General features: G+C 48.5%; 12 protein-coding genes and 1 non-coding gene across 13 annotated transcripts, besides 3 other annotated features; 6 read left to right on the top strand and 7 right to left on the bottom strand.

Moving 5' to 3' along the window:
* Window positions 1-441: 441 nt before the first annotated feature.
* Window positions 442-486: a microsatellite.
* Window positions 487-1,091: 605 nt separating this feature from the next.
* Window positions 1,092-1,273: a microsatellite.
* A 984-nt stretch (window positions 1,274-2,257) lies between these two features.
* On the top strand, window positions 2,258-3,205 carry ACLA_059260 (uncharacterized protein; the record flags this gene model as incomplete). The annotated part of the gene is made up of 1 exon (XM_001276687.1): window positions 2,258-3,205. The coding sequence occupies one exon, from the start codon at window positions 2,258-2,260 to the stop codon at window positions 3,203-3,205; it is 948 nt and encodes a 315-aa protein (XP_001276688.1).
* A 271-nt stretch (window positions 3,206-3,476) lies between these two features.
* Window positions 3,477-4,103, top strand: ACLA_059250 (GFA family protein; the record flags this gene model as incomplete). Its single annotated transcript, XM_001276686.1, has 4 exons — window positions 3,477-3,559; window positions 3,619-3,647; window positions 3,701-3,810; window positions 3,918-4,103. 4 exons carry the CDS (start codon window positions 3,477-3,479, stop codon window positions 4,101-4,103), a joined length of 408 nt encoding a protein of 135 aa, XP_001276687.1.
* A 286-nt stretch (window positions 4,104-4,389) lies between these two features.
* ACLA_059240 lies at window positions 4,390-4,477 on the top strand. Its single transcript has one exon. It is a non-coding gene; the product is annotated as a tRNA-Asp (tRNA).
* Window positions 4,478-5,161: 684 nt separating this feature from the next.
* On the bottom strand, window positions 5,162-5,717 carry ACLA_059230 (putative chaperonin (GroES/Cpn10); the record flags this gene model as incomplete). The annotated part of the gene is made up of 3 exons (XM_001276685.1): window positions 5,162-5,332; window positions 5,384-5,575; window positions 5,691-5,717. The coding sequence occupies 3 exons, from the start codon at window positions 5,715-5,717 to the stop codon at window positions 5,162-5,164; spliced, it is 390 nt and encodes a 129-aa protein (XP_001276686.1).
* A 713-nt stretch (window positions 5,718-6,430) lies between these two features.
* Window positions 6,431-6,846, bottom strand: ACLA_059220 (hydrophobin family protein; the record flags this gene model as incomplete). Its single annotated transcript, XM_001276684.1, has 3 exons — window positions 6,431-6,475; window positions 6,527-6,597; window positions 6,645-6,846. 3 exons carry the CDS (start codon window positions 6,844-6,846, stop codon window positions 6,431-6,433), a joined length of 318 nt encoding a protein of 105 aa, XP_001276685.1.
* Window positions 6,847-8,196: 1,350 nt separating this feature from the next.
* On the bottom strand, window positions 8,197-9,026 carry ACLA_059210 (pectate lyase; the record flags this gene model as incomplete). Its single annotated transcript, XM_001276683.1, has 2 exons — window positions 8,197-8,600; window positions 8,666-9,026. 2 exons carry the CDS (start codon window positions 9,024-9,026, stop codon window positions 8,197-8,199), a joined length of 765 nt encoding a protein of 254 aa, XP_001276684.1.
* Window positions 9,027-10,463: 1,437 nt separating this feature from the next.
* Window positions 10,464-11,889, top strand: ACLA_059200 (NAD(P)/FAD-dependent oxidoreductase; the record flags this gene model as incomplete). The annotated part of the gene is made up of 2 exons (XM_001276682.1): window positions 10,464-10,985; window positions 11,038-11,889. 2 exons carry the CDS (start codon window positions 10,464-10,466, stop codon window positions 11,887-11,889), a joined length of 1,374 nt encoding a protein of 457 aa, XP_001276683.1.
* Window positions 11,890-12,006: 117 nt separating this feature from the next.
* pfa4 (putative palmitoyltransferase with autoacylation activity Pfa4) lies at window positions 12,007-13,519 on the bottom strand (the record flags this gene model as incomplete). Its single annotated transcript, XM_001276681.1, has 5 exons — window positions 12,007-12,425; window positions 12,483-12,561; window positions 12,610-12,909; window positions 12,966-13,137; window positions 13,185-13,519. 5 exons carry the CDS (start codon window positions 13,517-13,519, stop codon window positions 12,007-12,009), a joined length of 1,305 nt encoding a protein of 434 aa, XP_001276682.1.
* A 312-nt stretch (window positions 13,520-13,831) lies between these two features.
* ACLA_059180 (putative DNA mismatch repair protein) lies at window positions 13,832-16,571 on the top strand (the record flags this gene model as incomplete). The annotated part of the gene is made up of 3 exons (XM_001276680.1): window positions 13,832-14,238; window positions 14,286-14,674; window positions 14,716-16,571. 3 exons carry the CDS (start codon window positions 13,832-13,834, stop codon window positions 16,569-16,571), a joined length of 2,652 nt encoding a protein of 883 aa, XP_001276681.1.
* A 185-nt stretch (window positions 16,572-16,756) lies between these two features.
* ACLA_059170 (DUF1295 domain protein) lies at window positions 16,757-17,809 on the top strand (the record flags this gene model as incomplete). Its single annotated transcript, XM_001276679.1, is given in 3 exon segments — window positions 16,757-16,983; window positions 16,992-17,406; window positions 17,480-17,809. Coding segments are annotated over 3 exon segments (972 nt in total).
* Window positions 17,810-18,109: 300 nt separating this feature from the next.
* Window positions 18,110-19,768, bottom strand: ACLA_059160 (C6 zinc finger domain protein; the record flags this gene model as incomplete). The annotated part of the gene is made up of 4 exons (XM_001276678.1): window positions 18,110-18,785; window positions 18,844-18,977; window positions 19,035-19,348; window positions 19,405-19,768. 4 exons carry the CDS (start codon window positions 19,766-19,768, stop codon window positions 18,110-18,112), a joined length of 1,488 nt encoding a protein of 495 aa, XP_001276679.1.
* Window positions 19,769-20,115: 347 nt separating this feature from the next.
* On the bottom strand, window positions 20,116-20,838 carry ACLA_059150 (uncharacterized protein; the record flags this gene model as incomplete). The annotated part of the gene is made up of 1 exon (XM_001276677.1): window positions 20,116-20,838. The coding sequence occupies one exon, from the start codon at window positions 20,836-20,838 to the stop codon at window positions 20,116-20,118; it is 723 nt and encodes a 240-aa protein (XP_001276678.1).
* Window positions 20,839-21,013: 175 nt separating this feature from the next.
* Window positions 21,014-21,045: a microsatellite.
* An 867-nt stretch (window positions 21,046-21,912) lies between these two features.
* On the bottom strand, window positions 21,913-23,179 carry ACLA_059140 (D-isomer specific 2-hydroxyacid dehydrogenase family protein; the record flags this gene model as incomplete). The annotated part of the gene is made up of 4 exons (XM_001276676.1): window positions 21,913-22,496; window positions 22,551-22,831; window positions 22,903-22,969; window positions 23,032-23,179. 4 exons carry the CDS (start codon window positions 23,177-23,179, stop codon window positions 21,913-21,915), a joined length of 1,080 nt encoding a protein of 359 aa, XP_001276677.1.
* Between the last annotated feature and the right edge of the window lie 1,591 nt (window positions 23,180-24,770).

Below are 24,770 nucleotides of genomic sequence, written 5' to 3'. Positions count from 1 at the left end.
TAAATAATATCTATCACCTTTAATATACTTTTATTAGGTCTGCTAAGATAAGCTTTTATTATTAATAAGAGATAATTACTAAAGCTAAAAAGAATACTTACTAAACTTACTAGAAGTAACTATATCCTCTTAATAAATAAGATAGCCTTTATCTTTCTTTTATAGGGTATTTATATTTACTAAGTATAAGAAGAATATAAGAAATTAGTATATAAAGAAAGAGACTTACTAAAAGAGAGATAATAATTAATATAATAAAAAGAAAGATGCTTATAGGAGGAGAAAAAAAAAAGAGAAATATAAGAGATAAAAAGAAAATAAGTAAGGTAAAGTAGAGTTACTTAAAATTAAAATAAATAATATATAACCTTATCTTACCTTTACTATAATAACTATACTAGTAACCCTACTTACTAAGTAATCTAATACTACCCTCTAAGTAATCTAATATTACTTATTAAGTATAATCTAATATTACTTACTAAGAGTAAATCTAATCCTACTTACTATATATAATATTACTCCCTTAAACTATAAGAATCTTTTAGTAAGGAGCTAGATAACCTACTAAGGATGGGCTTTATCTTAAGTAGGGGAGGATATAATATTAGTAAATAAATATTATAAATAGATTAATAATTATTAAGATTAACTCTAGATTATTAAGGTTAACCTAAGAAATCTCTATAATATCTATGACTTATCTTTTAGATAGATAGCCAGTAGCTAGGTATAAATAGAAGATCTTACCCCAGGTAAGTAAAGAGGCATTAGCCCAGCCTATTTCTCTTCACCCCTGGTGATACTACCTTACCCTCAGTAATTCCAATAGTAGGAAGTAAAAGGATAATAACTAATAAGTAATAAATAGGTCCTAGATCTATACCTAATTAAGAAGAGAATATAGATATAATATTAGCTATAGAACTTTAAGATCTAAATAAGAATAACTTACTAAGGATTAATTAGAAATATTATGATAAAAATATATAAAGAAAGTAATTTAAAAGATTTTTAATAAAGAACTATAAAGATCTAGTATATTTATAAAGATATTAAGAGTATTTATAACGGAATTTATAGGCTATTATTAATATAACCTAAAATAAAATAAAGTTCTTAATTAGGTATAGCATATTATATATAAACCTTATAATAATATAATACTAAATCTCTAAAACTTCTATAAGATAATATTAAATTATATATATAAGTATAATTCCTAAATATTATATATACTATATTCTAATTATAAAAGCTATATATTATAATAATATATTTAAGTCCTTCTATAAACTATGCCAGGTTATTTATAAGTAACTATCCTATAAAAGATAAGTAAAAAGGCCTATACTTAATAGCTATAGACAGCCTTAAAGAAAGGGGGTATAATTATAATAAAAACTATTTAGGGACTTTAGGATGCTATAGGAATACTCTCTATTAAATAATAATTAGATAGTATATTAATAATTTAATAACTTTAAGACTATAAGATAGTCTTAATTAATAATTAATAGAGAGGCAAGGATTAGTCTCTATATTAATCTATATCTTTCTGTGCCTAACTATATTCTATTCTTTATTGTCACAGGTACTCTGTTAAGGGATTTTATTTTTCCTTACTAGTATTTATACCTAATATAGTTACATAAATCTAGATACCCTATCATCCATTCCACCCTACCCCTCTTAGTCTTTATAGTAATACTATTTCAAAGATTATTAATTAAGGGTTCTCCCTCAGGGAGCACTTTTTCAAATCTAAGCATTTTATATCTAATAAACTTAATAAAGCATCATACCAGAATTTAAAAATAATAAGTAATATCTTTTAAAGGACCTCTTAATAGAGGCTGCAGATAAAGAATATAAGAATCTTTCTAAATAGGCCTTTTCAGTTCAGATAAAAAAGGCTAACAATATTAAGATACATAAGTTGGATAAACTTCTCACTAGAATCTTACCCCTCCTTTAAGAACTTAGGGTGCAAGCAAAGGTAAGATGGTCTACTGAAATATATGGTGCCATACTAAAAGTGTATAGGGTTATTTATTAGTACAGATACCTGACTTACACAGGAGCATAGAACAGGCGCCTACAGATGGGACTGCATTGGATAGCCCAGTGTGATCTCATGGATATGTAGAATAGTCACACCCAATCTTTGGTCATCACACTCTACAAACTATGATGAAAGGGCACTTCTCTCTCTTTTTCTCTCACCAGGACAGCCAGTTACAATATCTATACTCATATGGATATTCCATCAACTGAATTGCCAAAATCATCCATACCTTATACCAAAGGTTGGAAATTCACTGTTAACTCACATATTCCTCCTCGGCCAACATTAGTGACAAAGAATTGTTGCCGCAACTTCGAAGTTGGTAGGAATGAAAGGAGTCAATTTAGCCCAGCTCAACGGTGCCTGCGGAATCCTCCTTTACTTGGGGAGCAGGGCTCACATATTCTGAACTTGGAGGTCCTTGAATTATTGAAGGTCGGCGATGGCTGCAACGCGCAGGTCTTTACCGTTCGCGTGGACAACCCAGAATGTACCGAATCGAACGCAAACCTGGTGGCTAAAATATACGACCCCCTTTACTTTGACGATGAAGAGGGATACCTTAATCCTTTTCTCTGCGTGGACAAGCATTACACCCATGAAGTTCATGCGTATGGAGTGCTTTCTGATCTGCAAGGAGTTCTCGTCCCTAGGTTCTATGGGTCTTACTCTTTAGATCTGCTGGTCGAGGATTCAGCAAAGCGCACTGTTCGGCTGATCCTGATCGAATATTTACCAGGGATATCAATGCAACAGGCCATACCTAAGGACTTTCCTCAACGCACTCGCCAGCAAATCATGAAATCGGTAATTGAGTTTGAAAGCGAAGTTTACAAGCGAGATATATTGCTGACGGACCTGCACCCTCGGAATGTTATGATGGTTGATCAGGGTCAACGAAAGCTTGTGTTTTATGACTTCGCTGGTGCTCTCTTTGGCCGCAGGAGAGATGATCCAATTGCTGTCGAGTTTAACCTGTTCCTGGGTCAGTATATTTCACCTCTTCTACGGTGGGATACAACCATGGCGATGGAATTTGGTGAGTGGATTGATTGGGATTGGGATTCTTGGGTCAAAGAGGAGTTTGCCCATACCTCTGCAAATATTACACAGGAAATGCGGGAAATGTACTGTTGATGACCTGGGCCATCTACGGCGCTGTGATAGGAAAGAGTGGCTGCTTACCAGGATCCAGAGCATGTTATTTGTCAATAATTCAAGATAGTCTCGGCTTTGACAAAACATAATTTAATGCTTAAATCTATATAATTATGATCGTACTTCTACCGCCTTTGCTAGAATGCTGAACTAAGATTCCGCTGCTGCCGTGGCATTACAAATCATGGCAATCATCACTTCAACATCTCCAAACAAACACATCCCCAGCATATATTCAATATCTATCACCATGTCTTATATCGGCCGCTGCAACTGCGAAAGCATCCGCGTCACTCTGCCCGAGAAACCTCCCACCTCGAGCATCTGCCAATGGTAATGCCACCATCTCAAGAAAATGTGCCGGTTTGGACTCCTTATTAAAACATCAATAGCACAAACTGCAAGAGATCCAGCGGCGGTGGTAAATAGACGACCCCCTTTATCCTGCGCAGAATGCGCTGTTAACATCCACAGTCTGCTCGATCCACTACATGGTCGACGAGGCCGACATCAAGCTCGAAGATCCATCATCCGCACTCAAGACCTACAACGATCCTAGATCCCTTTCCGGCAATGTGGTCCGCGTATGTGATCTGCCTCCTGGACTCCGTTTTTGCTGTGAAGCATGCTGACTAGCGTACCAGAGACATTTCTGCTCCAATTGTGGCAGGTTTGTAGCTGTGTATATGAGGTACAAACAATCGGAATGTTTGCTAACAAGAATAGTCCCATCATGTCAAATTCGCCCAAAGCGCCTGGGAAGGCGTTCGTCAAGGCGGCGCTCTTCGATATGGTCTCCCCCCCGGGAAGAATGGTCTTCAATGAGAAGCAGCCGGAGTGGTTGAAGTTTCTGGATCAGAGCGGGAAGCCGATCTGAATACTAGGTCACAGTAGGAATGGACTCGCTTAGACTCGGATTGAATAGAAATAGAAGTTTCTCTTTTCTTCTCGGATTCAGCTGGCCATATTTAGTTGACATAGAGATTTCCAGCCAAAAGACTAGCATCAGAAGGGGTCATATCGCCACTTCAAATCTACATAGTAGCACACTGCTTAGCTCCAGTATGGGGATCCTTGAAAACTTGGGCCAGAGCATGTTGTAGAGATTGAATTAAGTTGTATCTGGAACATATTTTTAAAAATAAAGACAGAAAAACAAGAAGTCCTCGATGGTCTAACGGTCATGATTTCCGCTTGTCACTCAAATGAGAACGAGCGCGGGAGACCAGGGTTCGACTCCCTGTCGGGGAGATTTCTTTTTTCTGTTTTTCCTTTTTGCTCTCACCTCCTTTTCACAAAATATCCTCATATGAATTATTCATTCATTTCCATGCTGAAGCAAGTTTTTCTTTCTGCATATCTTCTTTTGGCTGTGGTAATGTAGGTTGATATATGCATGACTCAATGACTTGCTTCTTCCTTGGACATTCAGATATCATATTCGAACAAGATATGGCATACCAATGCCTGAGAGATATCCACGCAGCAGACATAGAATATCTACCAGGATATCACATTCTGCTTGCTCCGTCATACGGAATGAATATGTCTGCGGAAGAAAAGAATGAATGTTCTCAGTATGATTTGACCTGATGGTAATAACCGATCCCCATCCACTGTGATAGTCGACACCAGCATCATGTACTTCGTTTGGACCTTGAGAAGCGAATCCAACAGGCTATGAGATGCACAGTCAGCCATCGCTTATCTCCATAGCTCGAGTCTTCTGTGGCCGAAGTACGCTGTTTCTACCGAGCAAGCAGCTAATACCATAAACCAACCAGGGAGCTTTTACAACTATGAGAAAAAGAAGAGCAAGATCTCAAGATAGGCCTTCCTTAGCAAGACAAAGTATTAGTTAACATCTCTCCCACTTAGCTGAAATCGGTGGACATAGAAAGACATGCTAGACAGCAACCGCATCAATCACAATCATTAGAAAGAGTCATAACCAGCCAGATCGTCGAACATTATATCAACTTGTAATCGCCACAACCCTAGGTACCTGTCAGTGCTGATCCCCCGATCGTCCAAAGAAGCACTCAACTCGTCCCGCTTCAGAATCAAATACTTGTCCTTGTCCACTTGGACCTCTTTGCCTTTCCCCTACGAAAAAAACGTCAATACGCACCCATACACGCGTCCACAATATCCCACCTTGGTATATACCACCATATCGCCCAGCCGCACATCCACGGCGGGATCTCTTCCTTTCCCGAGGGCTTTCGTCTTGCCCACCGCCAGCACGATCCCGCGAACAGGCTTCATGGCGCTCTTGGTGGCGGTGCCGAAATGCGTGATATCTTCCTCGGGCTGGATAATGATCGTGTCTTCTTGCGGGCAGAGATACTGTAGAGTTATTTGTTAGGCGTCGGTCGTCAATGGTAAGGTGGCGAGTTCGGATGAGCAGCCGATGGCTGGGATATGATGGATTCTGGATGCTTTGGGATAGTATGAGACGTACCGAGTGTACTGCGTCTGCCGCGTCCATTGCGTTAAGCTATACTCTAGTGAAGAGTCCGACAGACAATAAGCGAATTACCGTCCAGAATTTAGACACGTTGATTTGTTTAATTAAGCAGCTGTTCAGTTTGGAGTATGTTATATATATATATATATCGAGGCCTAGTTTGTTGAACTGACGGATTGGCCGGGCTGGTCAGCTGATTTTGATGTCCTTATGACGCTTCGACCTCGACATGGCCCAATCATACAGACAACCCCGTGAGGTCGTCTTCCCTGGCCATACTTCATGGCCAATCAATCTTCGGAGGGATTGAGGAGAGTTGTCGGTTCACTGTCTCCAAGACTGGTTTCGTGGCTGTTTTGACGCTTCATATTTCGCATGAAAGGGTGGGGTTAACCGGTGTCACATATACCTGGTTTGAGCCTAGGATTCGGATATCATAGTCATACGATTCGAAGAGACGGCTAATAGCTTGGTGTGAGCTTGTTTCTTCGCTATCGGTACCTTTGTTACTCTCTCTGTTTGCAGATGGAAGTCAGGAAGTAGGATCATGATTGCATCAATGTTAGTTACTGCATTGGGCTATATTTTACCAACTTATAGGTAGCAACGAAGAACTCATTCTTTTACGTCAAATAACTCTTATTCATCAGGGAGACTTTGAAATTCTACCTAGCTGTCTTGGCCATGCCCATTGCCCAGCGTACATGGCCCTCGCCACATTTCTTTGCATGCATCTACAGAATATCGATGGGAGTGCAACCAAGCGCAACAAGACCATTCTAGGGGGAGTTCTTAGCACATATTCACCGAAATATCATAACAAGACTCACAAAGTTGTTGTTAGTGCAGCAAACAGGCTGGGCAGAGCAAGACTGCTGGCCGATGACCGCGACGCCTGCATCTGTCAGCAAGATACTAGGGCCAAGTCTTCGTGATAGGGAGACTTACAGTTCGCGCCAACAAGGCCGCTCAGGTTATTGGCATCGATGCCCAGAATATCGAGAAGACCGGTCAGTCTGGCGCTGAGGTTCTTGGAATCATCGACCTGGTTGCAGCATTGCAAGGTGCCGGTGTTGCAGGAGCCGGTGTTCTGGGCGCTGACGGTGGCCACAGCGCCAATGATGGCGACGAAGATAGTGCGGGAGAGCATGTTGCTGGTTGAGTAGTAAGTATCCAGGGAGTACGAAGCTTGCGTGATGGTAAGGATGAGTAGTAGATATGACGAATCGTCTAGGAATCCATGGCCATTTATATATCCTCTCTCCGAGATGTCTCGCCGCGATGATCCAGATTCCCCTCCTCGGTGATAGAACAGTCTTACGGCTGTAGTTCTTGCAATTCTTGTAAAGTATTAAAGCAAGGAGTGCGTTGAAGTAGTACAAAAAGCCTCGTGTGGGGACAGAACCACCAAGACCTGGGGGAAGTGGCACATGTCGGCACCAGAGAGGAATGCGGGGGCAGCCATTATAACCTCAATCAATTGTAATAAGCTTTAATAACAATTCTGAACGTGCAGGGATGCTTGGTTGCCTGAATTTGTTTGGTGTTTGCTTGGGAATGCATCAGTAAGGGATGAGAAGGCTCAGTTCATCAGGTCTTGCAAAAGGCTAGAACGGTGATGGTTCATAATATAGACCCCAGGAAGAGTCGAGAATAAGAATAGTATCAAAGGGGCTCCTGTGATCATTCCCCTCAACATGAGCATCGAACCACTGGCTCCCTGACGGCACAGTAGAGTCGACGACCACTCATATGGATCCAATTCTCGCTGCTCAACTGCTCATTGTGTGGGCTGGGCCCATTGCAGCTGCTGAATGTTCCAGACCTGCTACTGCAAAGTGCCAAAGCTATCAGCTGCACGAGGAATTCATGGATACTAGAATGCTACGCCTGTGGCTGAGGTCTGGTTCTTTTGGCTCGCTCCACATGAGACATACTACACAAAAGATCCTATTTTCATGGAAGGAGGAGGCGCAGATGATGTTGTATAACCTATCTCTTAAGCTCGCCAATGCCATTAATCCGTTCTTTACATTCATGTTCAGTCAAATGAGAATTGAGCCTAGGATTTTGTGGTCGTATGCAGTTCTCCCAGAGGAGGGATCTAGAGCCTGCTTTTCCCCTAACTTTGATGTAACCTCGCCCAACATTGCAACGTTGGATTCGGTGGGTGTACTCGAGAATTCAAATCAATGTCCCCTATGTAAACGAAGGAATGCGAAGTGTGCGCCCTAATGAGATGGATGAACCCAAAGTCACATGGCTGTCGGGATAGCCTGAGGTAGCTGCGCTGAGTAGAAAAAGTATTCTTTGCTGCAAAGTCCTATTTCCACCTTGATTATGGCAATTTATAACGACATAACTGTCCTAAGATATACAGGCTTAGCTTCTTATTTTTTATATAATATATACATAGTCCTCTCCAGCTCTCCGTCTAAACAGAAATCAAAGTGTATCCCGACATGCCTGACATCGGGACCAACAGACCAGCTGTCTCCATCTAACACTTCTTCAGAGGCTGATTGTACTCGCAAGCCTTGCTAGGACCCGACGACTTCTTCTTGGGCTCCTTGCCGTTGTTGTTGGTGCCCTCATACTCAACACAGATGTCCTTGACGCTGCTGGCACAGGCATCGATGGAAGCAGTATCGCCGTAGTTGGAGTTGATGCCAACGAGAGTCTTGCCGTTGTAGGCCTTGACGCCGCTGATCTGGACGGAGCGCTTGTACTGCTTGCTGCAGTTACCGCACGAGCGGTACAGCTTGCCGAAGTTGGAGACTGTGAAGCCCTGGATCATGACCGTGCCGCCGCTGTTGTGCTGGATGACCTTGTCGTCGGCGTTCTGGGCGCCGCCGCCGATGATCTTGTAGGTGCCGCTGCCGCTGCCCTTGAGGGAGAGGGCGTCTGGGTGAATGGAGATTAGCTGAATGCGGGAGAATTGGGAGGGGCACGGGGCAGAGAGAACATACCCTCGCAGACGTCTTTCCACCAGACGTTCTGGATGGTGCAGGAGCCCTTGCAGTAGACACCCTTGATCTGGTCGGCACCGATAATGACGTTCTTGAGGATACCACCTTCCTCAACGACGAAGACGGCGTCTTTCTCGCCGCCCTCCTTCTGGCCGGTACACTCGACACCACGGCCGTAGGTCTTCATGCCACCATCGAAAGTGCCCTTGACATATTGGGTAGAACGGAGGGTCACGCTGCCCTTGGAGGAAGGGATGGGGAAAGTGGCGCGCTTCTCCAGGGCCTGGTGGGCGGTGGGATCATGGGGGGTGGCAAAGGCCGAGGTGAGGAAGAGAGGAAGGAGGAGGAGTGATTGAAGCATTTTGACCTGGTCTGGTGAACTGACTGAAGCTGTTGTTTGATTGGGGTGATGTTGTGAAGGATCGAGTTAGTGTTGATATTCTAAGGACGAGAAAGCTGACTCTTGCATGTGAAATAGAGCCTACTCCCTCGCTTGTCCCGCTGCAATACCGCGTCTACCAGAATTGGCGGAGTGGATATCAAAGTGAAACCGCCGTAAATCATACGTGCACCAAAGCGCAACCAGTCCACCACAGCATTAACCCGGTACCTGCACCCCGGACTTGTGGTCTCTTGTGCCAAGCGCCTGGTAGCCCCTGCTTTCCATCCATCACCCGGTGGGAGGAACGGATTCGTTTGGTCCAGTCTGTTGAACATGCCTAACAACCAGGTAGTTATTGGGTCATACAGAAATCTGGTTCCTCCAGGGAATCGGGAATTCCTCCGTGCCAAGCATCGTGAGGACCGCCAAGGGAGTCCTCTGTTTCATCTGTTCTGGATATGTGGATGTTACCTGCTGCTAGATAGATAGCAGCCAGGGCCTAGAAGTGCTCAAATGCCAATTCCTCACGCAAAACCATGCGATTGGATTGGTCAAAGGGTCTGCCGTCATCATTTGATATTCTAGAGCACTCTTTAGTACTAGTAGATAGTAGGTCATTTTATCCGCAGAAGGACTGTTGATGGATGGAAGGATTGGTATTGCGAGGATGGTGCTCAAGTGCTACCCATTCATGATGGGAGTTAACTCAAAGTGTTAATTAGATCCATATATGTGCCACCGTCTGACAGTGCAATCACTTCCTGGATGTATATCCCTGCGGACACGCGTCACGGTCGCTGTCCGTGAACTGCTGGCGCAGGTTCAATACACCGACCATATACAGCGTGCGATAAACTAGCGCGCTCATGACATCCTTGTAGAGGCGATAGGACGATTAGATGGACAGAAAGGTGAATTCGAGCTCGGTGGCGGCCATCCACGTGTACCCGAAATGGCGGGGGATGACGCTGTGCGCGTGTAGTTTTTTCGCCGATGGTGCTGGCGAAGCGTGCGTAGTATGCGTCAAAGGAGACTTAGGTCCCGACGATGTCGAAGACGATGTGATACTTGTCTGGACATGATGCTGGGGCTGTCTTCTTTGGAGAACTGCTGACAGTTTGAACAGTTGGCAGGGATCCCCGCAGCGGGGGATGGTAGAGAGCAGAAGATTACTGACTGCTATAGCCAGTTGACGATCTCCCTGGTGATGCTGATGGGAAAACATAACATAAATATCACCCATTCTACCACGGTACCAGCCAGCCTGTGGAATAAACAATCAGCACTATCAATCAGCCCAGCCTATCTTGGCCGGAACATCTCCGGCTGAACAATCAGTCAATCCAGCGACAACTTCCATTCCAGACACACCCGAAAAGCATCATCTAGTACCCTTCCCCAAGAATCACCATCAACATGTCCAACCTTCCTCCCCATCCCAGCGTCAGCTTCTGGCAAGCCAATCCTCACGATCTCCACAACCACCGCTCCACCGAGCACCTCCCCACACACAGCGACATCGTGATCATCGGCGCAGGCTACGCAGGCGTAAGCACTGCCTACCATCTCCTCACCGACTTTACCGAGCGCGTTGGCTCGATTACGATTCTTGAAGCGAGGGGAGCTTGCTCAGGCGCTACGGGGCGCAATGGAGGCCATCTGCGCCCGGATCTCTACGGGCATATCCCCACGTATATCGAGCGCGCTGGCGCCGAGGCTGGGGCGGAGATCGCCGAGTTCGAGATCGCGCATGTCCACGCCATCAAGCAGTTGATTGAGCGGGAGCAGATTGACTGCGATTTCATGCTGACGAGGACGATGGATGTGTGGTGTAACGCGGAGGCAGCGGAGAAGGCGAGGAGGGTCTATGAGCGGATGAAGGAGCATGGGTTTGGGTATATGGATGATGTGATTTTCTATTCAGAGAATGCCGAAAGGGTGGGTCTTTCTTTTCGACTGTTATCAAGATGATTGAAGCTGATTTGACTAGATTTGCGGCGTCAAAGGCGCTGTTGCCTGCGCGTCCTACACGGCAGCTACGATGTGGCCCTACAAGTTCGTCATGCAGCTTCTCGCAAAGATCGTAGCGGCAGGCAAGGTGAATCTGCAGACGTACACGCCTGCGCTTTCGGTGACTGCCGCGCCAGAGGGTGGGTGGAATGTCACCACGCCGCGCGGGACCATCCACGCCGACAAAGTCATCCACGCATCCAACGCCTACGTAGCGACCTTGCTACCGGAGTATAAACGCAACATCATCCCATGCAAGGGCTTATGCTGTCGCATTGCCGTACCCGAGGGGAGCGACGCGCCGCTGCTCACAAACTCATACATTAACCGCACGGAGGACAATGTGCTCTCATATCTCATCCCCCGCGCAGACGGGGGTATCATTGTCGGAGGCGCTTCGGCGGTGTTCAAGCCATTCCGTGAACAATGGTACAATAATGTCGATGATAGCGTGCTTGTTGAGGAGGTGAAGGATTACTATGATGGGTACATGCAGCGGACGTATCGTGGGTGGGAGCACACGGACGCCAAGGTCGATAAGGTCTGGACGGGTGTGATGGGGTATTCGTATGATTCGAATCCGCATGTTGGTGCTGTTCCGGGGAAACAGGGTCATTTCATTCTCGCTGGTCTGAATGGGCATGGCATGCCGGTTATCTGGTTGGCTGCGAAAGGACTGGCGAAGATGGTGGTCGAGGGGGCAGAATTCGAGCAAACGGGAATGCCGCGGTTGTTCAAGACGACGAGGGAGAGGATAGAGAGAGCTCAGGCGGGAAGTGAAGAGGGTGGAGATATTCTGGGGACAGGATCATTCTTTGCAACGAAACAATGATACTTGGTGGTGCATTGTCCTGACCTGCTGGACGTCGCATGAAGGGTCGAGAAAGAAGGCTATTAATATATATATGCGCTGCTTGAACGAAGGATAGATATAGTACAAGAAGCGTTACTATTCAGTTTGTGATGCTTTCTGCTGGCGTCGTTTGATTAAGATGCCCAAGGGGATGTCGTCTTCGTCATAAAACTCGACGTCTTCATCAACGCCAAAGTCACGAAGACGCTCTCCTTCAGAGTTTCTCCAGCCTTCCTCACCATTCTGAGAAGTGCGGCTGCCAGAGGCCTCACTGTCAGAGGATAAATCACCATCCTCTTTTCGATTTTGATCAAACCGTTCGTGGAATCGTTTCCGACGATGTATCCCTCGGTTCACCTGCGCATCGTTCGCGTCCTTAATCTTTTGAGAATTACGTGCTTCAACAGCTCGGTAGTAAGAAGCATCGGCAGCTTTGATCGCTGCGTCCAGATTCCGTTGCTTAGCAGGAAAGGGAATGCGGTCTGGATCGGGTGGCGGCCATGACACGTTAGAATCTATTTCTCGTTAGTTCATGTGTTGTCATCAAAAATACAAGAGAACTGTTCCTTTACCTTCAAAGCCATTGACTTCAAAGTCGAGACCTGTTGACCGATCAGGCGTTGCCGCAAAGGGCCAGAACCAACTCAATATCTTAGAGGGATCAGCACAGCAACAGAGAGTTTAACCAGCATGACTTACATTTGCACTTCCACCCATTCCCGCCTTGATGTTCGACCAAATGCCAATGTCGTACGGGAACTCTTGTTTCTGGATCCGAATTTGAATTCCTCCAGGCCCAGACAGATACCCACCAAAGTGTCGGGCTCGCCTCAACAGTGTCTCGTGTCTCTCAATCTCCCACGACTCGATAGTGGTTGTATTGAGAGCCAGCGACCAGATACTCCGCACTAAAAGTATTGCCAGGGCAAATAATGTCAAGCTGTTCACTACAAGCAAAATGAACAGATGAGCCAGCTGCACCAGACTTGGACCGAGGTACTTGATGTTGGCGTCAGCACAAGCAATCACAGCAGACGAGCTGAGCTGTCCCTTACACTAGGAAGATGGCGCGATGCCCAAATAATGGAAGCCCTCTCAAAAAGAAGAGTTTCGAGATACCCCATGCCAACGACCGTGTAGAAGAGAAACCTCAAGAAATGAGGAAAAGTAAAGTGCGACACGCAATTTGATGTCCACGGACAGTGGTGGTCCATCTTCGGAATGCACCTGGAGCAATCAGCATAAGCCATAGCTGCTGATCTATGAGAACCTACCTCTGACATGTCTTGCAGTGATGTGCCCGAGGCGGTTTGAAAGCCTCACATCGACGACACCATCGCTGTCGACCACTTGCACAGTCTTCTTCCAGTTGCTTACGGTCCAATGGCATCCAGTTCTTGGGTGTATGGCCGGGATCGACGGTGCATGAGCGGTAGTAGCATACCCAGATGCAGGAAGCAAAAATATTCAACCACCATGTTTCCTTCGACGTAAGCGGTGCTTCATCAAAGTAATAGAAGAACAGTTGGGACGTGTACGCCAGAAAGCTTATCAGCGCGGTAACGACCGGTAAGGCCAGATGCGAGATGTTAAACGAGCGACATGCCATCTCGCCTCAGTGCATACTCATCCGCAGAGCTTCCTACACCCTTGGAAATCGCGATGTGGGATTCGAACTCCCCGATGTGTTGAATTTATTATCGATGGATTCAGTGTAGTGTTGTTGATGCTGACAACGTGGTGGGCGTGACTAAGCTCACGTGATATTGATTCGACTCGTGCGTGGAAATATGCCGCGCTATCAATCCCAGTCATCAAGCATACTCTCCTTGTTCCATATATATCAAGTTCTATCAAGATCTCATCACATTGATATAGCAAAGCATAATGGTGTATTGATAGATTATCATCGCTTCTGAGGATGCCAATCGCGGCTCTTCCCCAGAGCACTGTCCGAGCAATTGGCTCAACTTCCGTCGTCTCAGATCCCTGCTCTATAGTCAAGGAACTGCTGGATAACTCGCTCGATGCAGGCGCAACTGCTGTTTTCATTGAGGTATCCCAGAACACGGTCGATGTGATTCAAGTAAAGGACAATGGCCATGGTATTACGTCTGGAGATCATCCTTTGGTCTGCAAACGCGCATTTACCAGCAAGATTTCCACTGTCGAGGATCTCAGCGGACTCGGTGGGAAGTCCTTAGGCTTTAGAGGCGAGGCGCTGGCCAGTGCTGCTGAAGTTTCTGGTGGAGTGACGATTACTACTAGAACTGCGGCTGAGCCGGTCGGGTCCGTCCTCAAATATGGGAGAAATGGCGACCTCCTTAGGTGAGTCTTCCAACGAAGTACGCAGACGCATGTTAACGGTGTTCAAGTACTCAACGGGCATCACATCCTGTGGGAACTACAGTCCGGGTCACGGACTTGTTCAAGCACATCCCCGTTCGAAGACAAACGGTGCTTAAAGGCACCACAAAAACTCTCGCTCGAATCAAGAAAATTATACAGTCATATGTCGTTGCTCAGCCAACGATCAGATTATCCCTGAAAGTCCTCAGAGCAAGCAGTGAAAAGGCTAATTGGGTGTATGCACCTAGCAAGGATGCGACGCTCAAGGATGCAGGACTCAAAGTTGCTGGCACCGAAGTCGCCTCCGCTTGCATATCCAGACAGTGGCCTTGTATTTCTAACTCAAATTATGAAACTGGAGACTCCAATGGGCCTACCCTAAAGTTGATAGCGCTACTAGCCAACCCGGAAGCTGGTAATGACTCCATCTCGTTGATAGCATGGCCTAGCTGACAGGTTTAGATTACTCAAAAGCAAGTAGTGGAGGGCAATTTGTCAGCGTTGATGGTAGGCCACTTTCGCCAACAAGGGGGATTGGACAGGAGATCACAAAACTCTATCAGTCGTATCTGCGAGCGGCTGCCTCCCATGACGACTATCCACGAAATATATCAGACCCATTTCTTTGCTTACACATCCGCTGTGATGAAGCTTGTTACGATGTAAACGTCGAACCAGCCAAGGACGATGTTCTCTTCGAAGACCAGGAGCATATCCTGTCGCTGGTGGCGGATCTGCTTCGAGATGTCTATGGTGAGGCCCCTGGCAAAGCAGGGAAGCGCAAGACACCCGCCAAAGGGAAGGGAAGAATGGACAACAACAACGACGCTTTCCACTTGCTCCTAGCCCATAAGGAGCCGGTGGTGTCTTCTCCTGAAACGGTGCGTAATGATTATAAGCCACCGAATTTTATCTCTGCTAGCTCGCTCTTTCACTTGAGAAGAAGTCAGAAAAGTCTCCCAAATGAACAGCGAGCGTTTGGTGGAGAGGGGTCCCCAAGCTCATCAGGTACCTCGGGAAGCAGGGACTTGGAAGGCCTCAATCCCTGGTCCGTGACTCGCTTGTATGCCCCTACTGGTGCATCATCACACAGAACTCCGTATAAGAGTCCTACGACGACTGGACAGCTAAGCCATCCTGAGCAGGGCTCGGAGCCGCAACCTTCACTGGTAGCAGCAAACAGAGACACAGCGGCTTCATCTTCGCCCAGTGTATCGACACCCAATTCGAGACTTACGGACTCACCAACAGACTCACGATCCTCAGGATCCGTTTCCAATCTAGCACAGACTTCACCAATCACTCCCCTACAAAATCCATCAATTCGTTCAAGAGCTTCAAGACAACGCGACAGGGAGCGATATGGTAATGGAGCTCTCGATACATGGTTCCAGAAGACTACACAAGTATCTCTCCGCGAAGAGCCAACGGTACAGCAACCCGAAAATGACGCCGACGAGGCTCCACTTTCTCAGCTTGCGCAGGAGCGCTTTGCAGCGAGCGGAGCTTTGTCTGGAGATTCATCAGGAAATGTCGACGCGAGCCCAATCCAAGTAGTCGCCAATAAGTCGCCCGAGAGTATCCCATCACACCCACCATCGGCTCCCAGCTGCAATCGTCCTTCAGACGCTGTACCGAGACGGCTAGACCAGTGGTCTGCAAGGCTTCACCGGCAGCCAAGTCCCGACCACAACGCGGAACTAGAAAGGGCAATGGACTTTGAGAACCGCAAGAGGGAAGCGATCCTCAAGTTCCGGGAGCAGAGAAAGAGCAACCGCGACACAACCTCGAACTCGCCTCACCTGAGCAGATACCTAGCTGCAAAAGCCGCCCTGAACTCGGACCCCAGAATCAGCGCAGAGCAAGATATGCTGGGCTCCGACAGCAGCAATCCTAACCCCAGGCTCAACCCGCACGACCCGAGGTTCTATCTCATGCGCCAGAGGAGCATGCACGACCAGCGGAAAGCGTCCGGCGATCAGACGAAAATCCGCCGGCTCCACACGAGCAAATTGCCCCTAGAGAAGATACCGGACGGGTATGACCTGCATGATGTTTGCCTGGTGCAGCCTGGGGGTCTGTCCTCGATTGCCGAGGCCTTTCAGGAGCTATACCAGCGGGATCTATATACGCAGAACGAAGATCGGTTTGCAGGGTTTACCGCATCGGATATGATCCATCTTGACTCATGGAACGGCCAGATAGTGGCCTTAATTAAAGAATCATATCGGACTACTCAAGGATCCGAGATACCTAGAGTTGAAATAAACCTTTCCGATCTACAGCGGCGTCTGGGGGATCTAGAACAGTGACTGATTGTTGTGGTTTTAGCATGACATCTCATGAAGTATAAATATAGCATGTATACTACTACTATTGAGGAATCTAGATTGAAAGTGTGATTTCATGAAATCACATGGCCCTGTGGTCCACAACTTGAAAACATCAGTTAAACAATCCTGACGACAATGTTTAATAGGCATACAAAAGCTTCAAGATGCCAAAACATAATACCCAAGCCAAATTAAACATACAAACATCAGCACAAGTGGCTTTGAACGGCACCTCCAATTCACCATTCTCCCTTCCTTCACCCTCCACTCTACATTTATCCTACCTCGCCCCTAAGGCGACCAATCGCGTCGAGATCAAAGACTGGGCCTGGCCCGTCAGCCAAGTCTCCAACGCCTGGTGGAGCGCCGTCGGCGAGTCCAAGTTCACAACGTGCTCAGCTTCTCGAGCGCGATGCAGGCGATCCCCTGGACCGAGAAGGTGATGCTGGGCTGCGTAACGGCGTGGGAGTCGCGCCTATCCTACCGGATCGCGTCGCGGTCGATTGCGCGCGGCCGCGACGACCCGCGCTACGAGGAACTCAAGCACAGGGACCCGGAGTTCTGGAAGGCCGCACTCTTCAAGATATTTCTCCCTGAGGCGGCGTTCTCGACCCTCATCTCGCTGCCGTTTACCCTGCCGTTCCGGGAGAATGAGTCGAGTGTGGCATTTAGTCCGGGAACGAGTGATGTGTTGCGCGCGCTGGGTGTGGGTCTGTTCAGCGCGGGCTTCGCGATGGAGACGATGGCGGATACGCAGCTGGAGCTGCATCGGCAGGGGAGGACGGATTTGCGTCGCCATGTAGTGTGGAGTATTGTTCGGCATCCGAAGTGGGTTTTGCCTTTCTTTCTCCTCTGACATAGTAGCAAAGCTAATAATGGATCTAAAGTTTTACTTAGGTGAGACTCTTGTCCATCTGTCGTTCGTGCTGCTGAACGCAGGCAACATTTTCAACCTTCTCACCCTCATCGGACCAGTTGCAAACTACATCTTCCTGCGCGTCATCGGCGGCGATGCGCAGAACGAAGCGAGCCAGGAGGAGCGGTACAAGATGGAGGATCCGCATATGTATGCGCAGCTGCAGACGTGGCGCCGTGAGAAGAACAGCTTCTGGCCTGGATTGCAGAAGCTGACGAACCCGTGGACGTGGGCTGTCGTGGCCAGTGGACTTGGTGGCGTAGTTGTTGAGGAGGCGATTCGGACTTCGCTTGTTCGTTGACTGTTGTAATCAGTGTGTTTAAATACTTAAATATGATGTGATAGTATTGACTTACTTGTTGGTGGCTGATGCCTTGGATACTTCCTCTTCTCTCATTCAAGCTCCACCGGGCAGACCAGACATCCTGACGTGCACGCGATGGCATCGTCGGAAGGAGTTAGTTGTGTTGCTCTGCAACAAATGACCAAGCCGCATCTTCACCCTTCGCAATCGTCAGTCCAAGTATTGCCGCGGCGAAGAAAAACGCTTCTAAGCAGGCCACCCATCTCGACCCCTTACGAGCCATCCACGAGCCAACCGCTAAACCACAAAACAGTACGGCCGCTCGAAGCATTCATCCCACCCCACGCCCCCTGACTCCCACGCCCTTTTAAGCACCACTGTCGCCAGAAGCGGGATCGGCGAGCCTACACCCGCCGCCAACGCTGTGAGTCTCTTCTCGATGAACCCGCAAATAGCCAGATCGCCGTCCGCAGCCATTCCCGCCACAAACAGCGGCCAAAGCATGCACTTATCGATTCCCGGGGACGCACAGGCAAGCCGCAGATGCTGGGTGAGATTTGCCGCGTGGACTCTTTTCATGGCGCGAATTTGGGCTGAGTGCGGGAAGAGAGAGAGGGATTGGAGTGAGAGGAGGCAGTAGAGGGTTACTGCGCAGCGGTAGAGGTGGCCGAGGAGGATTGCCTCGTCCGGGGCCGAGGTAGACGTGGCCCAGTCCTCGGGCAAGAAAGCGGTGATTTGTCCCAGCAGGTCTGTGGCTGCTGGCTGGAGGTGTTCCGGAGAGCAGGGGGAGGAGAATGCCTGGCGCCGCAGGTGGTTGATGCGAATGATGTGCTTGAACAACGTGGGAGGACAGAGGAGGATGGGGAAGAACCCGTCTCCGTAGAGCTGAGAGATGTCCTTGATGGAACCCGTGTCCGCGCTGGCTAGGATGTGGTCGGAGGGGGGCGTGGTCGTGTTGCTGACGACTCCGATTCTGACACGCTCATGAGCGTCATACCGTTGGATCCCAACCCAGAAAGACAAGTACTTACATCATGAAATACAGCAGCATGGGTCGCAGGTGCGGCGCCGACTGGAGAAGGTTCTCCACGCCGCCACGATACGCGACTAGTTTCATCGCGCAGGCGAAGTGATGGCGCCAGTCCGGCGAGGTAGACTGCCTGGACTATCGGGGGAGTAGATTAGTATGGACTTTGTCTGGCTGACCAGGCTCGTTACTCACGTCTGTGAATAGTAGCATCATGACCCCGTTGAGAGCGAGATCTGTACAGCAAGCCTCCGGCATTGCGATTGCCTCCCCGACGGACCGGATCGCCTCGCCTCTGTGGTGGAAATACCGCGTCCGCAACTCACACAGATCGCTGCGGCTGTTCTGGGGGAGAAGCTGGTGGAAGCGATGACCCAGAGCCATGGACACCAATGTGTTGTGAATCGCTGGGGGGAGATACTGCACGCCACTCATGGGAAATGCCATGATGAATGGATTCTCGCCCAGTTGAAGAAGGGGTGTATATTCGGGGAGTATATGACAATTGTCTACCATGTTAGTATCTTCGCTCGTCCTCGGTACACACATCCAGTAGGCCTCTTACAGTAGTACACAGCTTGGACAATCGTACCCGTCTTATCGACCAGTTGAACACGAGGAACATTCGAAGCACGGACTTGCAGCTGATCGTCCGCGCTGACAGGCTGCTTATCTTGGTCATCTGTACTTTCGCCCTCATTCTTCTGCTGCGCCACAGCCACCTTCTTCTTGCGCGTCCTTGAAGACACTCTCCCTGGATCCAGCCATCGAAGCGGCTTCTTCGCATCGTATCCGGGACATTCGACCCCAGCTGCGCGGCACTTATTACACTCTGGGATGGAGAAGTCGCAGACCACTCGGCGTCGTCGACATTCCCAACAACGACGGCCTTTTGTGGGCTCGGTGGCGCTTACGGTGAGCGGCTGCATTTTCCCCCCTTCAAGAAACGTTTGGATGAGACAGGTAAAAGGCAAGCAGTAGACGCATGGATGGCGTCTGAGGGTCTTCCTGCTTAGATATATTTGGATTGCTGAAGGCTGATGATGACGCCAAGATGCAGGTTTAGTTTCGGGGCTAAGCTCAATCAAAAGTTCCCCTGCTTGTTCCCGAGTCCGATGTCTCACTCAGCCTGATGTGGTGAGACCCGTAAGAGTGAGATCCCATAAGAACCCTCTGAACTAAAAATTGTATCATGACCATCATGTCATATCATCAATTACATACAATAATTAAAAGTGATAAATACATACATTACTACCCAAACCCCGCCCGGTGATCACACCGCAAACTCCTCCTCCATCATATCCTCCCTCATCTCCTCCAGAAAGCGATACATCACCGTCCGCAACTCCCCATACGCCGATAGAAACTCCCGGCTCTGAATCCCATAGCTCTGCTCCTTCACCTCCCACCGCACCGCCTCCACACCGCGCACATTCTCCCGCACGGGATCCAGATTCCACCGCAACAGCTCCACCAACTCCGCCGGCGTCTTGCTCAGACTCAACAACAGCGGCACGTCCACCGCAATCTCCACCTGCAGCTGGCGCAGCCGCCGACCCACGGGATCCCCTAGCTCCTTGCCCAGCGTGACCAGCCGGTCCTGGAATCCCATCAGGTGTTCAAGCGGCGAGGTGGTCGGGCGCAGGAGGTGCTGCGGGGTGCGCTGGAGGGCGATGCAGAGGCGCATGGAGGAGACATGGCGGATGGTGGAGGGAAGCGGTTCATAGGGGGCGAGGATGTTGCCGCAGAAGAGCAGGTATTTGGCGTCGACGATGACTTCGTAGGTGGTTGCGCTGTACCATTCGCGGATGGCCTCGGTGTGGATGACGTGGTTGGCGCGGAGGATGGCGGGGCAGCAGCTTTTGCCGTCGGATCGCAGCGGCGGGCGCTTATTGCGGATGAGCGAAAAGTTGCGGATGGGGAGGTTGGGGATGAGGTAGGCGTAGATCTGGAGGCGGACTTCGGGAGGCAGAGAGAGGAAGGGGAAGGGAGACATGTAGCAGGAGATTTAATTCATGGATAGTGAGTGGGTGGAGGAGAGGACGTGAAGGGCGAAATTGGGTGATGAGGAAAACGAGAGACGAGAAAACAAAAACTGGGAGAGGACGGAGTCAAGAAGTTGGAATATGAAGATGAATTAGTTGGTTCGATCGGTAGAATCAGTCGTAGACTAGATAGATAGATACCTAGATAGATACATAGACCATGCAAATAATGCCCCTCTATCTCCGTGGTGTCCAGACCAGCTAGCTATATAAAAGCCTGAAGCCTTGGCATCTCAGACAGGGGTGACTTTCTCCAGCGTTTGCGATTGTGTTATTTGACTTGATTTCTTTGAAAACAGTCGCTGAAATTGTCCCGATAGTCGTCAGCTGTCAATTGAAAGATCGACGATATGAACGAACTATGGATGGAGTATGGAAACTCTGCATTCTTTCCCCGATAGGCAGTGTTTGACTGAACCCCCCTGGTGTGCCTGTGGGGAGAGGAATCCCCGTGGAAATTCCTTTTCATTGGCCATCAAGCATGAGGTCGATGTCTCGGACCCTTGATGGCTCGTAATTTCACTTTTCACTTGTACAGAGCGAAGGAAAGCTGACGGCATATGAAATCTGAATCTCTGAACTATTTAATTGATATGCCGTGGCGTGTCATGCGTGTATTGCTCTGCATTCTCGATATTCAGAGTCTTTGTACGAGGCTAATCACCGCCAGTAGGATAAGGGGAATAAGCAATTCTCCTCTGAGAACCTACCTGTTGTAACTAATAATAACATCGAAGATGACTTCTTTCTCCTCCCAAAGGAGTAGAGTATGTATCTGACAGTTCCCACTTCAGCAGGACTGAAACTAGAGTAAACTATAATGGTTTCCATGCAGGGTTCAATCATGCTCAATACTCAATAGTCTTTCAAGCGATCTAATAATAAGTCTATATCTCGGAGATAATCGAACTATTGCCAACTAGCCAAGAACCTGGTCATATAAAGTATAAACACCAAATAAGCATACGTCAGCTTTCCAGCCATGTGGAGAATCAAAAGTGGAATTCAAGCAAGCAGCTAACAGGCTAATAGCCCTTGGTTCGCTTATATTCATTCACCAACGGCTCGCCCCTCCCCAGCCTTTCCATGTTCAGCTTAGCAATGCCCAACGAACGAGGGAAATATTCCTTGCCCAGTGAGCTGACATGGGAACTAATCCGCACATTCGGCGCCTTCCACAGGGGATGCTCTGCAGGGAGAGGCTCGGGATTCGTCACGTCCAGCGCCGCCCCGCTCAGCTCACCGGACTGCAGGGACGCGATCAACGCATCCTGGTCGAGGACTCTACCCCGCGCGATATTGGTCAGATACGGCTTGGGAGATACCACTGGTGCATGCGCGGATAGGAGCGCGAATTCCTCTGCACCCAGCAGATGATGCGTCTGGGTGGTCAACGGGACGCAGACGACCAGATGGTCCAATCCAAGACTCAAGAACGCGTGGATGGATTCCTTGTCTGTGCCGTGGTGCCATGAGACCGGAATTGAGCCGTCGGCGTCGCCAGTGCCAGGGACGATGTATCTCGTATCACGGCGAGACTCGGGAGTTGGGCGGGGCGACGCAGTGTATGCGTGAACGGTCATTCCCAGAGCGGCAGAGACGCGAGCGACTATGTGCATTAGCTTGGACCTTGGTAGGGTTATTTATACAATGGCGAACTTACTCTGTCTTCCAATGCTTCCATATCCCAGGATTCCAACCTTCTTCCCCACTTGATCGTGGATTTTATCCATGTACGCATCCAGCGGGGCCCAGTGTTGCAGCTTTTGATTCTCATATGTCCGCACGAATTCCTTGGACGCGATCAGCCAGTTCATCACCGTCCATTCAGCAATCGGGGGACCGTGGATGCCAGAGCTGGTGGAGATGGGAATGTGGCTGCTGAGGACGGGGTGCGTGACGAAATGGTCGACGCCAGCAGAGAGTGTATGGATGAGTTTGAGACTATGGTAGTCAGTGCATCGCCCAGGATGCTTTTCCTTGAGCGTGATGTATGAAGCTTATTCTGAACATACTTGACAGCATCTTCAACAGTAGGAAGATTGGTGAATGTCACGAGAATAGTAGCTTTGCGCGCAAGTTCTGAGTCACAGCATTTAGACTTGCAAACCCCAAAGCAAAGAAAATACAAAGAAACTACCTACCACTGGGGACCGGGGAGCCTCTCTCCAGACGAATGATAGTGATCTCGGCATCTGAGAACTTGGTGTGGATATCCTCGACGACTGCCGGTGATAGATCGCGCTGGAAGGCGATGAGCAGATGCTCCTTGACAAGGGGCGCGTCACCCATGTTGCTGCACACTCAGTGCCATTCTGTCAAGAAAACACGATAGCGTCATACCTTAAATTTCTGATCTGATCACACTCGAAGATCTGATCGCTTGGTAAGTGTCCTGTCCTGGGATCGATAAACAACGGGAGAGCAGACCAAGTCCACACAGAATGGCCTCAGACAACCGACCTATCTTATCTCAACAGCGCAAACGTATATATACAAGTACACCCGACATCCGATGAGCAATTCTCATCAGCAATTGCAAATCTCCCACCAGAGCACGATGAGGGGAAACACTCAGGACACTTACTGGCTACAGGCCGGGGGGGGGGGTTCCCTTATCGGGCTTATCGTAACCCAGTTCCTGACTAATCCCGGGGCCGAGGTTATTTAGTCGGTCTCGCCGCACATTCCCCATCTCTCTTTCATCCATCATTGACACTGAGATCGTTTGATTCATAACTAATGTGACCTTTTTGGTAGTCAGCGCTCGATGTACAGCCCAACGACCGCAGTGCTATGTAGCATTGAAGGCATCTTTCATTAGAGAGATGCCTTAACAAGATACGCTAGTCAACTATCTGGCAGTCATACGAGCTGATTCTATAGCCAGCTCCAAAACGACAAGGTCGTCAAGGAACCCGATTGGAAATCTTTCCCCCACGATCATACCTCTGGTCATGTTGAACCTCGTTTCAGTAGAGGAGAAGTGCTGCTTTCGAATCACGATGAACCCATGATCATCTATGCAATAAACCTAACCAGTCGCATAACTGAGCTTATAGGCGCAGTCTTTGATTTCAAAAACCATGACTTGTCCCCCATGCTGGCACAAGCCAAGGCCCTTCGGTCCATGATTCAGTCACCATAACTGCGTACTAGTTCGAAATCTGGCAGGATGATGACAAAAACCACGCATTAGTGCATCTGTCTCGAGCAATGCTTAAATCCATTGGTGTAACAGATGTACCCCAAGGAAAGGCCCGCCTTGACAATGTCTATCATCGTTCATCGTGAGGTTAGTAAAGAGAATTTCCACAAGCACGGTCCGCATCCTGCACTGCGTGGAAGGTGCCTCCCTCTGTAGTCTGTACTCTGCAGTTCGCCTGGGAGGTTCAGGCTTATCATCGCGCTAGTTCCTGCGTCCATAGCCAAGACAGCTTATCACTGAGGAGAGGTCACTTACCCAAGTCTCTGTGCCAGGTGCCTACTTACTTCATACCGCACAATCAGAATTCAGAATACCGAGCCATTTGATCCTTGGACAATGCGAATCACGTATTTTTGCTTTTCTGAAGAAGAGTAAGTCATCAAAGAACCAAATCAGTCAAACCATTCGGATTTTTCTTATGGTGGACGACAGCTCCGTGTGGCGTTCATAGTGGTACAGGTCGCGAGCGATCTGCCGAATTTGATTGCCCAAAACGAGCTGATCTGCAGCTGAATATCACTTTGGGGGAATCTGCACAAGCAGTGGCTCAATAATTGGTCCCAACTCATCTCACTTCACTAACAATTCTTCTGATTTGATTTGCCAATCTTATCATTCATAGCAGGCCACCCTGCATGTCGAATCCCCAGACTAGCTGAATCAAGATGCCTCGAC

Source organism: Aspergillus clavatus, genomic scaffold, assembly GCF_000002715.2.
Source record: "Aspergillus clavatus NRRL 1 1099423829736 genomic scaffold, whole genome shotgun sequence".
NCBI lineage: Eukaryota > Fungi > Ascomycota > Eurotiomycetes > Eurotiales > Aspergillaceae > Aspergillus > Aspergillus clavatus.
This window is presented reverse-complemented; position numbering and strand designations above follow the sequence as displayed.